The sequence below is a fragment of the Pristis pectinata genome, chromosome 11, assembly GCF_009764475.1.
Source record: "Pristis pectinata isolate sPriPec2 chromosome 11, sPriPec2.1.pri, whole genome shotgun sequence".
Classification (NCBI taxonomy): Eukaryota; Metazoa; Chordata; class Chondrichthyes; order Rhinopristiformes; family Pristidae; genus Pristis; species Pristis pectinata.
The window spans coordinates 62029957-62047112 of NC_067415.1; the positions used below are offsets into that span (position 1 = coordinate 62029957).

The 17156-nt window shown below is 44.1% G+C and overlaps 1 protein-coding gene across 1 annotated transcript in view; it reads right to left on the bottom strand.

Moving 5' to 3' along the window:
* LOC127575809 (dnaJ homolog subfamily C member 3-like) overlaps positions 1-17156 on the bottom strand; it is a 131600-nt gene that overhangs the window by 19814 nt on the left and 94630 nt on the right. The window contains 1 exon segment of the mRNA XM_052025930.1: positions 6117-6237. Within this exon segment, the coding sequence (XP_051881890.1) occupies positions 6117-6237 (121 nt within the window).

The window sequence follows — 17156 nt, forward strand, 5'->3', positions numbered from 1 at the left end:
GTGAGATGACATTGTTGGGGGATCATGCAGTGAGGCCATATGGGTAGAACTTAGAAACAAGAAGGGACTGCAGTGGGACTGTATTATGGACTCCTCGGTAGTCAACAGGAACACGAGGAGCAGGTGTGTAGATGGAGATTTTAATTTCCCTGGTATTGACTGGGCCACCCAAAGTGTTAAGGGCCTGGACAGCATGGAATTTGTGAAATGTGTCCAGGAAAGTTTCCCAAGTCAATACATAGAGAGCTCTACTTGGCATATACAGGCATGGTAGTGTAGCAGTTAGCGTAACACTTTACAGTGCCAGCGACCCAGGTTCAAATCTGGCCACTGTCTGTAAGGAGTTTGTACGTTCTCCCCGTATCTGCGTGGGTTTCCTCTGGGTGATCCGGTTTCCTCTCACATTCCAAAGATGTGCAGGTTAGGAAATTGTGAGCATGCTATGTTGGCACCGGAAGCGTGACAACACTTGCGGGCTACCCCCAAATCACTATATAAAGATGTATTTCACTGTGTGTGTTTTGATGTACATGTGACTAAGATATCTTATGTTATAGGATTTCCTCTTAGGGAACAAGGCAGGGCAAAGTAACTAAAGTGGCAGTCAGGGAGCACTTTGGCTTTAGTGACCATAATTCTGTTAGTTTTAAGATAGTGATAGAAAAGGATGGGACAGATCCAGAGGTTAGGTCCTAAACTGGAGCATGGCTAATTTTGGGGGAATTAGGCAGGATCTAGCAGAAGTCAATTAGATAAGTCTGTTTGATTGGAAAGGAAAGCAGGCGGCTTTTAAAGAGTGTGATATCAAGAGTCCAGGGGCAGCATGTTCCTGGTAGGGTGAAGGGAAAACCCGAAAAGTTTAGGGAACCCTGGCTGACAGGAGATGTTGAGGCCCCTGTCAGGAAAAAGGAAGCAAGCATATACTGGGTTTAGGAGTCTGGGGATGAGTGAATCTCTTAATGACTATAAAAAGATAAAGAACACACTTCAGAGAGAAAACAGGAAGGCACAGAGAGGGTACGTGATGGATCTGGCAGTTAAGGTTAAGGAAAATCCCATGCAGTTCTACAGCTGCATTAAAAGGGTGGTTAGAGAGAGAGTGTAGGTCCCCTTAGAGATCAGCAAGGCTGCCTACGTCTTGAGCCACAAGAGATGGGTGGGATTTTTAGTGAATATTTCTCCTGTGTTTACTGAGGAGAAAATCATAGTTGCTCAAGAGATAAAGAAAACTAGTGGAGGTGTTTTGGAGAACATTCATATTACCAGGGAGGAGGTATTTGCAACCTTACAGTGCAATAAATCACCAAGGCCTGACCGAAAACATTCATGGACTTTATGGGAGGCTAGCGAAGAACTGCAGAGGCCCTTGCAGAGGATATTTACCTCATTGTTAGCCACTGGTGGAAGTTCCCGAGACTGGACGTGACTAATGTCATTTGTTCTTTTTGTGTTAAAATTATGAGAGGCATGGATAGGCGGATGTTAAACAGTCTTTTCCCCAGGGTAGGTTAGGGTGAGAGGGGAGAGATTTACAAGGGACCTGAGGGGAAACATCTTCATGCAGAAGGTGGCGAGTATATGGAATGAGCTGCCAGAGGAAGTCGTTGAGGTAGGTACAATAGTATCATTTAAGCAGCTCTTGGACTGGTACATGGAAGGGCCGGGCTTGGGGGAATATGGGCTGAACGCAGGTAATTGGGACTAGCTGGGTGGATACTGTGGTTGGCATGGACTCATTGAGCTGAAGGGCCTGTGTCTGTGCTTTATTGCTCTATGACTATGAAATAGAATTTAATCCTGACAAATGCAAGGTGATGCAAGGATTAGACCTACACAGGGTAGGGCCAAAGCGAGTGTTGATGAACATAGGAAACCTTGGGTAAAGGTCTACAGATCCCTGAAAGTGGATGGTAAAGAGGGCATATGGGATGCTTGCCTTCATTGGCTGTGGCACAGAATCCAAGACATCATGTTACAACTTTATAAAATATTGGTTAGAGCCACATCTGGAGTATTGTGTACAGTACTGCTTGCTACACCACAGGAAATATGTAATTTCACTGGCGAGAGTAGAGAGGAGATTCACCCTATTGGAGCATTACCGTTACAAAGACAGGTTAGATAGGCTAGGCTTGTTTTTCTTGCAGTGCAGGAGGCTGAGGGGCAACCTGACAGATGTATACAAAATGATGAGGAGGCAATAGATGTCGTAAAAAATCTTTTTCCTCATGGAGGAGTGTCCAAGACAAAAGGCCAAGGGTTTGAAGTGAGAAGTAGGAAATTAAGATGAGATTTGAGGTGAATTTTCTCACATAGAAGGTGGTTGGAGTCTGGAATGTGCTGCCTTAAGGAAGCAGATATTTTCAGGACATTTAAGCATCTAGACACATACTTGAATAACCAAAGGATAGAAGGCTAACGAACCTAATGCTGGTAAAATGGAATTTGTGAAGTTGGGTACAATGGGTTTGTATAGCCTGGTAGGCTGAAGAACCTGTTTTCTGTGCTGTATGATTCCATGACACAAGTAGCAGGAGTAGGCCACCTGGCCCTTGAAGCCTGCCTCGCCATTTATGTCTAATCTGCCCCAGGCCTCAACTCCTTTTTCTATGCTATTTCCCCAATTCCTTGATTTTTCAAAAACATATCTACCTCCTCTTTAAATAACTCTGGTAAACTAGCTTCCACAACTGGTTGAGAATTTCAGAGATTTCCATCCAGTGAGAAGAAATTCCTACAGACCTTAAGTAACTGCTTCTCTTACTTTGTATTATGTCCCCACATTGCATGGTACCTGGTTAATGACTACATGGAATAAGTTTAATTTGGTTATTTGAAACCAATTCATAAATTCCTCAAAAGGAATTACAATGAGTCCATGCCGACCACGGTATCCACCCAGCTAGTCCCAATTACCTGCGTTCAGCCATATTCCCCCCAAGCCCGGCCCTTCCATGTACCAATCCAAGAGCTGCTTAAATGATACTATTGTACTTACCTCAACGACTTCCTCTAGCAGCTCATTCCATATACTCGCCACCTTCTGCGTGAAGATGTTTCCCCTCAAGTCCCTTGTAAATCTCTCCCCTCACCCTAAACCTACGACTCCCTTACCCTGGGGAAAAGACTGTTAACATCCGCCTTATCCATGCCTCTCATAATTTTTAGGTGGATCAACAGAGGGTTAAAGTAATTTAGCATTTTAGTCTTCTCATGATCATCCATCATATCCCAGAATTAAATCAGACAGGCAAGTTGTTTTTTATTTTTTAAAAAATGCCTGTGGAATATTCTGTTTAAAACAAACTGATTAACACCATCATTAAAATGACAGGAACAGGAATGTCATTAGTAGGGATAATTAGACTGGATTCTCAAACAGTTTGCAGCCACACTTTCACTACTTATCAACAACCCTGTTCACTCCTGACTTTCAGCAGGCTGTCTCTGCGGTGAACTCTGCGCTACTTGATCATTAGTGTGCAGGGAAAGTCATATGAATTGCATCCATATACGTGTTGTCAGTGTGCAATGCTTGATTCTCCCTGGTGATTGACAAGAAAACTCTTGGACGGATTTCTCAGTTTCTGGATGGGGAAGGGCCTCAAGATACTCCAAATAAGGGCGCAGCTGACAAACATCAAGGTCTTCTGTGACATTTATCTGGGAGAAAGGGTATATTTAAAAACCAGTAAAAAATCTTGCATGAAATCAGAGCTCACCATTGCCAACTTCCTCTCCCAAACCATCATTCCCTCTGAACCCCATTACTGCTCCAGAACCACTCCCCAATACCAGAGTCCTGGATTGAACCATCCTTCCCAAAGTTTCAATCAGTCCTAAAGCCTCTTGCTGCTGCCTGCACCGAAATTATCAACCAACACAGAGTCAGAGTCATACAGCATGCAAACAGGCCTTTCAGCCCAACTGGTCCATGCTGACCAAAACTCCTAACTCAGCCAGTCCCATTTGCCTGAGATATGGGCCAAATGCTCCAAAACCTTTCCTATCCATGGACCTGTCCAAGTACCATTTAAATGTTATTAATGTATCTGCCTCAACTACTTGCTGTGGTGCTCATTCCATTTACTGACTACACTTGGGATGAAAAAGTTGCCCCTCACATTCCTATTAAATCTCTCCCCTCTCACCTTAAGCACGTCCTCAAGTTCTTGATTCCCCAACCTTGGGAAAAAGACCCCTCGTGATTTTAAACACCTCTATAAGCTCACCCCTCATGCTCCTATGCTCCAATGAAAAGTCCCAACCTGCTCAATCTCTCTCCACAACTCATTCCAAGTCCCAGGAACATTCTCTGTTCTTCTCTGTACTCTTTCCAGCTTAAATGGCATCTTTCCTGTAGCGGGCTGACCAAAATTGAACAAAAGATTCCAAATGTGGCCTCAGCAATATCTCGTACAACTGCAACATAACATCCCAACTTTTATACTTAATACCCTGACTGACAAAGGCCAGCATGCCAAAAATCTTCTTCACCACCCCGTCTACCTGCAATGCCACTTTCAGGGAACTATGTACAACACTCCCCAGGGCCGTGTGAATGTACTACACTAATTTGTCTTCCAAAAATGCAACACCTCACAGTTATCTGAATTAAACTCCTTTTGCCATTCCTCAGCTCACTTACCCATGTGATTAAGAGCCCTCCGTTAATCCTGACAACCATCTTCACTGTCAACGACACTATCTATTTTAATATCATCTGCAATATCACTAACCATGCCTTGTATGCTTTCATCCAAGTCATTGATATAGATGACAAGTAGTAATGGGCCTAGCACAGAACCCTGGGATCACCACTAATCATGGGCCTCCGGTCCAAAAAACAACCTTCCACCATCACCCTCTGCTTCCATCAAGCCAATTGTGTTTCCAATCATCTAGCTCTCCCTGGATCCCACGTGATCTAACTTTACATAGCAGCCCACCATGTGGAACCTGAAGTCCATATGGACCATGTCTACTGCCCTGGTCTCACCTACTTGCTTAGTTACTTCTTCAAAAATAAAACTCAAATTTGTGAGACTTGATTTCCCATGCAGAACTGTGCTGACTATCCCTAATCAACCTGTCTTTCCAAATGCTTGCATCTTATCCCTCAGAACTCCCTCTAACTTGCCTACCATAGATGTTAGGCTTACTGGTCTATAGTTCCCAGATTTTTCTTTGCAGCCCTTCTTAAATGAAGGCACAACATTAGCCACCCCCCCAGTCTTCCGGCACTTCACCTGTCGCTAATGATGCATGTATATCAGCCAAGCCTCCCGCTATATCCTCAAGCTTCCCAGTTTTCTTGGATATACCTGATCAGGCCCTGGAGATTTATCTACCTTCATACACCTTAAGGCATCCAATAACTCTTCTGCTGTAATGTGGCCTATCCCCAAGACATCCCATTTAACTATCTCAAGTTCTGAAGTATTCATGACCTTCTCCACATGGTTTCCCAACTCCTCACCTCCAGTGCTTGAGCTGTTAGCAACAGCAGTGAAAACTCAAGTAGTAAATGGAATTGAGGAGGCACCCAAACAATGTGGAGTCACAGTCCGATCTCAGTCAGGTTATCAGCAAGACTGCTATTATTGGCCTTATTCATTGAAGAATATGACAGAGGAAACAGAGGGAAATTGTGAGCTCCTGCTTCTGGTGCATGTATGGAAATGGAATTGAGGCAGGACTGAAGTACCAATTAGCCCATCCATTAGAATACGATGCTCACAGATGCTGTCTAAACTCAGACTACAATGAAGCACACAGGGCTTGGTCCAACACAAGTTAGCTTGATTAGGTGAAACAAGTAAAAACTCAAAGGAATGCCATTACATCTCCTCACTCGACTACTTATGTTCATTTGCAAATTAAATGGTAGATTTTACAGACGTAGCATTAATACTAGTTTCAGAGAAAAGCAACAGGGAAGGATAAAGGACTTTTACTGCACCTTAGACTCTCTCAGGTTAATGCTGAGCTGCAAACATTTAGAACTGCTCAATATAACCAAATTGGAGACTTAGAAAGTTGCACTCTGCAACTAAAGTACATTTACCTAAGCTCTACATATGTATACTATAGAGTGTAACACTAGCAGACCGTACCTTCTTCATATTGTTCCTCTAAAATATAAGCTTCTGCCCTGTCTTTCAATGCATTGATATTGCTTGCATCTTGTTCCAATACTTGCGTGCAAGTTCTGATGGCTTCTTTTGCTTGTTGGTTCTATGCAAGATATTACAATGTTAAAAAAAAACTCTTTAAATGAATACTTCATTCAAGAATTATTCACCAATCTTCTGAGAAGATATCTATACATTTGTCCCATATTCTCCCAACCCACACCCACCAAAATGCTCTGACGAGTTCTGGTGATGTCTCAGACCTGAAACATTAACTATTTCTCCTTCCACAGATGCTGTCTGACCAGTATTTTTTGTTTTACTCACAACAATTTTAAGTAATGATGGAAATGGAGTAAGGCAGGACAGAACAAAATACCGATTCCCCCATCCTTAGATTGGCAGAATGATACATGATCGAAGGGATGCATCAGGAACAATGGAAGGTTGTGGAGAGGATGGCAAAGAAATCAATGGGTGGGTCAAAAGGACATAAAATACACAATTAAATTATTCAAAAAGCATCCAATCTGGCACTGCAGATCATCTTGCAATGCTGCAAAAACAGTATTTGCACAGGAAATATCCTATGCATCCCTGACACAAATCAACTGTAAACTTTGCTCAGTTCTGCCCAATTGCAATTGATAATAAAATGAATTCTAAATTTTGATGAAGTGCATGACTGTGGGAAATAGCATACAAGAATGCCAGCTTGTATCAAGAGTCTACTTAATATTTAATGAACTCCAAGAAGTACCTGTAGTTTGTTATGACATTAGAAGCTAGCAAGAGGATGTAAAGAATGCACGAGTGTGGAGATTAAATAGGCAAATTTATGCAAGTACTCCTAAAGGTTAAAATTTATTTATCGTCTCCAGTTCAAAGTTCCTTTTGCCATGTGCATTGTCAGGTCTCCCCCAACATCAGTGTCAGAGGCTGGTAACATTCAAAAATAGCAACTGGTCCAAATGGTACAACTTAATGGTTTTAAAATTCCAGACTGGCATTAAAAAACATCATTTCTGCAGCTTATGGCTTCAATAGAGTACCAAATTCTCCCATCCACCTAAGTTTTATATAGAGTAGAATGATGTTCTGATAGTTAATTTCTGTATAGCAAATTAATCTTGCGAAGAGCAAGAGGATAAGATGCGAGAGAATAGGGCCTATCAAGTGCAGCAGTGGGAAAGAGTGTATGGATCCAGAAGAAATAGCGGAGGTACTTAATGAATACATCAGTATTCACTACAGAAAAAGATCTGGGGGATTGTAGTGAGGACTTGCAGCAGGTTGAAAAGCTTGAGCATGTAGATATTAGGAAAGAGGAGGTGCTGAAACTTTTGGAAAGCATCAAGTTGGATAAGTCACTGGGACCGGATGAGATGTACCCCAGGCTGCTGTGGGAGACGAGGGAGGAGATTGCAAAGCCTCTGACGATGATCTTTGCATCATCAATGGTGACGGGAGAGGTTCCAGAAGATTGGAGGGTTGCAGATGTTGTTCCCTTATTTGAGAAAGGGAGTAGAGGTAGCCCAGGAAATTATAGACCAGAGAGTCTTAACCTCAGTGGTTGGTAAGCTGATGGAGAAGATCCTGAGAGGCAGGATTTATGAACATTCGGAGAAGTATATGATTAGGAATAGTCAGCATGGCTTTGTCAAGGGCAGGTCCTGCCTTACGAGCCTGATTGAATTTTTTGAGGATGTGACTAAACACATCGATGAAGGGAGAGCAGTATATAGATTTCAGCAAGGCATTTGATAAGGTACCCCATGCAAGGCTTATTGAGAAAGTAAGGAGGCATAGGATCCAAGGGGACATTACAATGTGAATCCAAAATTGGCTGGCCCACAGAAGGCAAAGAGCAGTTGTTGAAGGTTCGTATTCTGCATGGAGGTCGGTGACCAGTGGTGTACCTGACGGATCTGTTCTGGGACCCTTACTCTGTGATTTTTATAAACGACCTGGATGAGGAAGTAGAAGGATAGGTTAGTAAGTTTGTGGATGACACAAAGGTTGGAGGTGTTGTGAATGGTATAGAGGGCTGTCAGAGGTTACAGCGGGACATAGACAGGATGCAAAACTGGGCTGAGAAGTGGCAGATGCAGTTCAACTCAGATAAGTGTGAAGTGGTTCATTTTGGTAGGTCAAATATGATGTCAAATGGTAGGACTCTTGGCAGTGTGGAGGATCAGAGGGATCTTGGGGTCCGAGTCTATAGGACACCCAAAGCAGCTGCACAGGTTGACTGTGGTTAAGGATGCATATGGTGCATTGTCCTTCATCAATCGTGGAATTGAATTTAGGAGCCAAAAGATATTGTTGCAGCTATATAGGACCCTGGTCAGACCCCACCTGGAGTACTGTGCTCAGTTCTGGTCGCCTCACTACAGAAAGGATGTGGAAGCCATAGAAAGGGTGCAGAGGAGATTTACAAGGGTGCTGCCTGGAATGCGGAGCATGCCTCACGAAAGCAGGTTGAGGGAACTTGGCCTTTTCTCCTTGGAGCGATGGAAGGTGAGGGGGGACCTGATAGAGGTATATAAGATGATGAGAGGCATTGATTGGGTAGATAGCCAGAGGCTTTTCCCCAGGGCTGAAATGTTGCCCACAAGAGGACAGAGGGTTAAGGTGCTGGGGAGTAGGTATAGAGGGGATGTCAGGGGTAAGTTTTTTTACTCAAAGTGGTGAGTGCATGGAATGGGCTGCCGGCAACAGTGGTGGAAGCAGATATGATAGGGTCTTTTAAGAGACTTTTGGATAGGTACATGGAGCTGAGAAAAATAGAGGGCTATTGGTAAGCCTAGTAATTTCTAAAGGTAGGGACATGTTCGGCACAGCTTTGTGGGCCGAAGGGCCTGAATTGTGCTGTAGGTTTTCTATGTAATCTAGTAAGTGACACAATAAGATAAATCAGAATTGTAGAGCACATACGTATCCTGTGCTATACTTGAACTCCAGGATGCTTCCCATGCCCTGACAACCATGCATGCAGGAAATGCTTGACCTCTGGGTTGTGGAACTTGGGTAATAACTGACGTCACCATGCACGAGGCTGAGTTTATGTGCACAGGCTGTTTCAGGTGGTGGTCCCATGTACCTGATAAAGCCTGCAGGTTTGTAAGTAACTGGGTGACCGCAGGTAGAAAAATAAGAAAGAACAGCTTGAAAACAGGACCTTCGGCCCAACTGGTCCATGCTGACTGAGATGCTCATCCAAGCTAGTCCCATTTGCCTGCATTTGGCCCGTATCCTTCTAAAGCTTTTCTATCCATGTACCTGTCCAACTTGGGTCTAAAAGTTGTTTTTGTACCTGCCTCAACCACTTCCTCTGGCAAATCATTCCAGATACATCCCACGCTGTGTGCAAAACAAAAACATTGCCCCTCAAGTTCCTATTAACTTTTCCCCCCTCAGCTTAAACCCAAGCTTTCTGGTTCTCAATTCCCCAATCCTGGGTAAAAGACACAGTACATTCAACCCTTGGATGAGCTTTTCTTGCACTTAATTTTAAAACCTGGCTTCTCAGTTTCCCAATTCTCATGAAGGATCTTTGATCTGGAACATTAAGTCTGTTTCTCTTTCCACAGATACTATCTGCTACCTTTGCATTAGTTTTTATTTCAGATTTTTTGATTTTCAATACTAGATGAAATGTATGTTAGTTTGTTAAAAGCAGCAAGGGAAGAAATTCCAGAGACTGTCTACAATTTTTCCAATTCTCCCCAGCTAAAGGAGTAGTGCCAGAGAATGAGGACTGTTTACATGTACCATTATTAAAATAAGGGAAGGAAGGAACCAAATAATTAGAGGCCAGTTAGATTTAAACTAATTTGGCAGGGGGATGGGAACCAGAGTGATAGGGCTGAGGAAGGGGAAAACAGTAATAAATCAAAGATAGCTCGCAGTAAAGATGACAGGAAGGACAGGCAGGTGATGGGACAAATTTGGAATCAGTGCAATGAGGTGCAATGCAATAGAGTTGCAGTGCAATCAAAGCAAAAAGTACCAAATACTGGACTTAAAAGTATTCTCCATAAATGCACGCAACACAAGAAATAAGGTGGATGATCTTGAAATATAGCTGCAGATTGGCAAGTATGATGTTGTGACCATCACTGAGACATGGCCAAAGGATGGATGTCTCTGGGAGCTGAACGCCCAAGGATACACGGTGTATCAGAAGGATCGGCAAGTCAGCAGAGGGGGTAGCGTGGCTTTGCTGGTAAGAAATAATATTAACTCATTAGAAAGAGGTGACATAGGATTGGAAGGTGTAGTATCTTTATGGGTTGAGTTCAGAAATTGCAAGGGTAAAAGGACCCTGATGGCAGTTACATACAGGCCTCTAAACAGCTGCCGTGATGTGCCGTGATCGGGAATGAGAGGCGAGCGAGCGGAATCAGCTGAGGACTTCCAAAAAGATAAGTATTTTTTCCTAACCGTTTGGGGATAGCTGGGATTGACTGCGCAGGTGCGTGACGTCAGACGGTAGCGCGCAAACAGTTTAAAAAGACTGCCATATCCAGCAGGCAGCGTCAGAGCGGGCAGCGGAGTGAGAAGTAGCAGAGTGATTGGGCTTTGGCTCAACGGGCTTAGGCGGTAACGGGTCGAGGCGAGGTGGTGATTTGTGGAAAGGAAGTAGTATGAGTGCAGTTTACTGTGTTTGGTGTCAGATGTGGGAGGTCCTGGAGTCTCCCAGCCTCCAGGACTGCCACATCCGCACCCAGTGTGTCGAGCTGCAGCTCCTAAGGGACCGCGTTAGGGACCTTGGGATGCAGCTCGATGACCTTCGTGTGGTCAGAGAGAATGAGGTGGTGATAGAAAGGAGTTATTAGCAGGTGGTCACACCGGGGCCACAGGAGACAGGCAAGGGGGTCAATGACAGGAGGGGGAAGGGAAGAGACAAGTACTAGAGCGTGCCCGTGGCTGTACCCCTTGACAATAAGTACTCCTGCTTGAGTACTGTTGCGGGAGACAGCCTACCTGGGGGAAGCAACAGTGGCAGTGCCTCTGGCACACAGTCCGGCCCAGTGGCTCAGAAGGGTAGGGAAAGAGACAGGAGGGCAGTAGTGATAGGGGAGGAGATAGGTGATTCTGTGGACACAGGAAGGAAACTCGGATGGTAGTTTGCCTCCCAGGTGCCAGGGTCCGGGATGTTTCAGATCGTGTCCAAGATATCCTGCAGAGGGAGGGAGAACAGCCAGAGGTCGTGGTACATATTGGTACCAATGACATAGGTAGGAAAAGGGATGAGGTCCTGAAAAAAAGACTATAGGGAGTTAGGAAGGAAGTTGAGAAGCAGGACCACAAAGGTAGTAATTTCAGGATTACTGCCTGTGCCCCACGACAGTGAGTATAGGAATACAAGGAGGTGGAGGTTAAATGCGTGGCTGAGGGATTGGAGTAAGGGGCAAGAATTGACTTCTGGATCATTGGGGCCTCTTTTGGGGCAGGTATGACCTGTACAAAATGGACAGGTTGCACTTGAATCCCAGGGGACTAATATCCTGGCGGGGAGGTTTGCTAAGGCTACTGGGGAGAGTTTAAACTAGAATTGTTGGGGGGTGGGATCCGAACTGGAGAGACTGGGGAAGAGGTGTTTGGCTCTCAAATAGAGAAAGCTTGTAGACAGTACGAGAGGGAGGATAGGCAGGTGATAAAGAAGGGATGTACTCAGACCGACAGTTTGAGATGTGTCTATTTTAACGCAAGGAGTATTGTGAACAAGGCGGATGAGCTTAGAGCTTGGATAAACACTTGGAGCTACGACGTGGTGGCCAATACAGAGACTTGGATGGATCAGGGACAGGAATGGTTGCTTCAAGTGCTGGGTTTTAGATGTTTCAGAAAAGACAGGGACGGAGGCAAGAGAGGTGGGGGAGTGGCACTGTTGATCAGAGATAATGTCACGGCTGCAGAAAAGGTGGACATCATGGAGGGATTGTCTACCGAGTCTCTGTGGATGGAGGTTAGGAACAGGAAGGGGTCATCAATAACTTTACTGGGTGTTTTTTTATAGGCCGCCAAATAGTAACAGGGATATCGAGGAGCAAATAGAGAAACAGATCCTAGAAAGGTGTGAGAATAACGGAGTTGTGATAGGAGATTTTAATTTTCCAAATATCGATTGGCATCTCCATACAGCAAGGGGTTTAGATGGGATGGAGTTTGTTAAATGTGTTCAGGAAGGATTCTTGACACAATGTGTAGATAAGCCTACAAGAGGAGAAGCTGTGCTTGATTTGGTATTGGGAAATGAACCTGGTCAGGTGCCAGTGGGAGAGCATTTTGATCATAATTCTATCTCCTTTACGATAGCAATGGAGAGAGATAGGAATAGACAGACTAGAAAGGTGTTTAGCAGGAGTAGAGGGAATTATGAGGCACTCAGGCAGGAAATTGGAAACTTAAAGTGGGAACAAATGTTTTCAGGGAAAAGTACAGAAGAAATGTGGTAAATATTCAGGGGATATTTGCGTGGAGTTCTGCATAGGCATGCTCCAAGGAGACATAGAAGTTACGATACGATAGAGGAACCATGGTGACAAGGCTGTAATAAATCTAGTCAATAGGAAAAGAAAAGCTTACAAAAGGTTCAGAGAGCTAGGTAATGTTAGAGATCTGGAAGAGTATAAGGCTAACAGGAAGGTGCTTAAGGAGAAAATTAGGAGAGCCAGAAGGGGACATAAGAAGGCCTTGGCAGGCAGGATTAAGGAAAACCCCAAGACATCCTACAAGTATGTGAAGAGCAAGAGGATAAGACACGAAAGAATAGGACCTATCAAGTACAACAGTGGGAGAGTGTGTATGGATCCCAAAGAAATAGTAGAGGTACTTAATGGATATTTTACATCAGTATTCACCACAGAAAAAGATCTGAGGGATTGTAGTGAGGACTTGCAAGCAGGCTGAAAAGCTTGAGCATGTAGATATTAAGAAAGAGGAGGTGCTGGAACTTTTGGAAAGCATCAATTTGGATAAGTCACCGGGACCAGATGAGATGTACCCCAGGCTACTGTGGGAGGCAAGGGAGAAGATTGCGGAGCCTCTGATGATGATCTTTGCATCATCAGTGGAGACGGGAGAGGTTCTGGAGGATTGGAGGGTTGCGGATGTTGTTCCCTTATTCAAGAAAGGGAGTAGAGATAGCCCAGGAAATTATAGACCAGTGAGTCTTACCTCAGTGGTTGGTAAGTTGATGGAGAAGATCCTGAGAGGCAGGATTTATGAACATTTGGAGAGGTATAATATGATTAGGCATGGCTATGTCAAGGGCAGGTCCTGCCTTACGAGTCTGATTGAATTTTTTGAGGATGTGACTAAACACATCGATGAAGGGAGAGCAGTAGATGTAGTGCATATGGATTTCAGCAAGGCATTTGATAAGGTAACCCATGCAAGGCTTATTGAGAAAGTAAGGAGGCATGGGATCCAAGGGGGCGTTGCTTTGTGGATCCAGAACTGGCTGGCTGGCTCGCAGAAGGCAAAGAGTGGTTGTTGATGGGTTATATTCTGCATGGAGGTCAGTGACCAGTGGTGTATCTCAGGGATCTGTTCTGGGACCCTTACTCTGTGATTTTTATAAACTACCTGGATGAGAAAGTGCAAGGATGGGTAAGTTTGCAGATGACACAAAGGTTGGAGGTGTTGTGGATAGTATAGAGGGCTGTCAGAAGTTACAGCGGGACATAGATAGGACACGAAACTGGGCTAAGTGGCGGCAGATGCAGTTCAACCCCGATAAGTTTGGTAGGTCAAATATGATGGCAGAGTATAGTATTAATGGTAGGACTCTTGGCAGTATGGAGGATCAGAGGGATCTTGGGGTCCGAGTCCATAGGACGCTCAAAGCAGTTGCAGAGGTTGACTCTGTGGTTAAAAAGGCATATGGTGTATTGTCCTTCATCAATTGGGGAATTGAATTTAGGAGCCGACAGGTATTGTTGCAGCTCTATAGGAGCATGGTCAGACCCCACTTGAAGTACTGTGCTCAGTTCTGGTCGCCTCACTACAGGAAGGATGTGGAAGCCATAAAAAGGGTGCAGAGGAGATTTACAAGGATGCTGCCTGGATTGGGGAGCATGCCTTATGAAAACAGATTGAGGAACTTGGCCTTTCCTCCTTGGAGCGACAGACGATGAGGGGGGACCTGATAGAGGAGTATAAAATGACGAGGGGCATTGATTGTGTGGATAGTCAGAGGCTTTTTCCCAGGGCTGAAATGTTGCCCACAAGAGGACAGAGGTTTAAGGTGCTGGGGAGTAGGTATAGAGGGGATGTCAGGGCTAAGTTTTTTTTTTACTCAGAGAGTGGTGAGTGCGTGGAATGGGCTGCCGGCAATGGTGGAAGCAGATACGACAGCGTCTTTTAAGAGACCTTTGGATACGTACATGGAGCTGAGAAAAATTGAAGGCTATGGGTAAGCCTAGTAATTTCTAAGGTAGGGGACATGTTCGGCACAGCTTTGTGGGCTGAAGGGCCTGAATTGTGCTGTAGGTTTTCTATGTTTCTATGACCACAAATTATGACAGGAAATAGAAAAAGCTTGTCAGAAGGGCAATTTTATGATAATCATGGGAGGTTTAACATGCGAGTGGATTGGGAAAATTAGGTTGGTACTGGATCTCAAGAGAAAATTCATAGAATTCGTAGCTTGTTGTTGAGCCCACTAAAGGGTCAGCAGTTGTGTAATGAAACAGAAGTGATTAGAGAGCTTAAGGTGAAGGAACCCTTAGGAGGCAGTGATCACAACATGACTGAGTTCACTTTGAAATTTGAAGAGAAGCCAAAATCCGATGCGTCGGTATTTCAGTGGAGTAAAGGAAATTACAGTGGCATGAGAGAGGAATTGGTCAAAGTTGACTGGAAAGGGACACTAGCGGGAAGGACGGCAGAACAGAAATGGCTGGAGTTTGTGCGAGAAGTGAGGAAAATGCAAGACGGATATATTCCAAAAAAGAAATTTTTGAATGGAAAAAGGACACAACTGTGGCTGACAAGAGAAATCAAAGCCAAAGTAAAAGCAAAGGAGAGGGCATACAAGAAAGCAAAAATTAGTGGGAAGATAATAGATTGGGAAGCTTTTAAATACTTACAAAAGGCAACTAAGAAAGTCATTAGGAAGAAAAAGATGAACTACGAAAGGAAGAGAGCAAATAATATCAAAGAGGATACTAAAAGCTTTTTCAAGTATATAAAGAGTAAAAAGACAGGCAGGAGTAGATATAGGACCCATAGAAAATGACGCTGGAGAAATTGTAATAGGAGACAAGGAGATGGCAGATGAACTGAATGAGTATTTTGCATCAGTCTTCACTGAGGAAGACATCAGCAGTATATCAGACACTCAAGGGTAACAGGGAAGAGAAGTGTGTGCAGTCACAATTACAACAGAGAAGGTACTCAGGAAGCTGAATGATCTAAGGGTAGATAAATCTCCCGGACCAGATGGAATGAACCCTCGTGTTCTGAAAGAAGTAGGTGTAGAGATTGCGGAGGCTTTAGTAATGATCTTTCAAGAATCAATAGATTCTGGCATGGTTCCGGAGGACTGGAAAATTGCAAATGTCACTCCGCTATTTAAGAAGGGTGCGAGGCAGCAAGAAGGAAATTATAGACCTGTTGTTGGAGTCGATTGTCAAGGATGAGGTTACGGAGTACCTGGAGGCACATGACAAGATAGGCCAAACTCAGCATAGTTTCCTTAAAGGAAAATCCTGCCTGACAAACCTATTGCAATTTTTTGAGGAAATTACAAGCAGGCTAGACAAAGGAGATGCAGTGGAGGTTGTGTATTTGGATTTTCAGATGACCTTTGTCAAGGTGCTGCACGAGGCTGCTAAACAAGGTAAGAGCCCATGGAATTACAGGAAAGTTACGAGCATGGATAGAGCATTGGCTGATTGGCAGGAAACAGAGAGTGGGAATAAAAGCATCCCATTCTGGTTGGCTGCCAGTTACCAGTGGTGTTCCGCAGGGGTCTGTGTTGGTTCTGCTTCTTTTTATATCAATGATTTGGATTATGGAATAAATGGCTTTGTGGCTAAGTTTGCCGATGATACAAAGATAGGTGGAGGGGCGGGTAGTGTTGAGGAAACAGAATCTGCAGAGAGACTTGGATAGACTTGGAGAATGGGCAAAGAAGTGACAAATGAAATACAATGTTGGAAAGTGTATGGTCATGCACTTTGGTAGAAGAAATAAACGGGCAGACTATTATTTAAATGGAGAGAAAATTCAAAATTCAGAGATGCAAAAGGACTTGGGAGTCTTCGTGCAGGATACCCTAAAAGTTAACCTCCAGGTTGAGTCGGTGGTGAAGAAGTCAAATGCAATGTTGGCATTCATTTCTAGAGGAATAGAATAAGAGCAGGGATGTGATGCTGAGGCTCTATTATGCATTGACTTACTTGGAGTACTGTGTGCAGTTTTGGGTGCCTTATTTAAGAAAGGATATGCTGACGTTGGAAAGGATTCAGAGAAGATTCACTAGAATGATTCCAGGAATGGGAGGGTTAACATACGAGGAACGTTTGCTGGCTCTTGGGCTGTACTCCTTGGAGTTCAGAAGAATGAGGGGGAACCTGATAGAAACATTTCAAATGTTAAAAGGCCTGGACAGAGTAGATGTGGCAAAGTTGTTTCCCATGGTAGGGGAGTCTAGCACAAGAGGGCACGACTTCAGGATTGAAGGGCACCCATTCAGAACAGAGATGCAGAGAAATTTCTTCAGCCAGAGAGTGGCGAACCTGTGGAATTTGTTGCCATGGGCGGCTGTGGAGGCAAAGTCATTGAGTGTATTTAAGGCAGAGATTGATAGGTATCTGAGTAGTCAGGGTATCAAAGGTTATGGTGAGAAGGCAGGGGAGTGGGGCTAAATGGGAGAATGGATCAGCTCATGATAGAATGGCGGAGCAGACTCAATGGGCCAAATGGCTGACTTCTGCTCCTTTGTCTTGTGGTCAATTTCAATGGTGTACAAATTACTGGAATCCATTCCCAAGTATAGTGTAAACA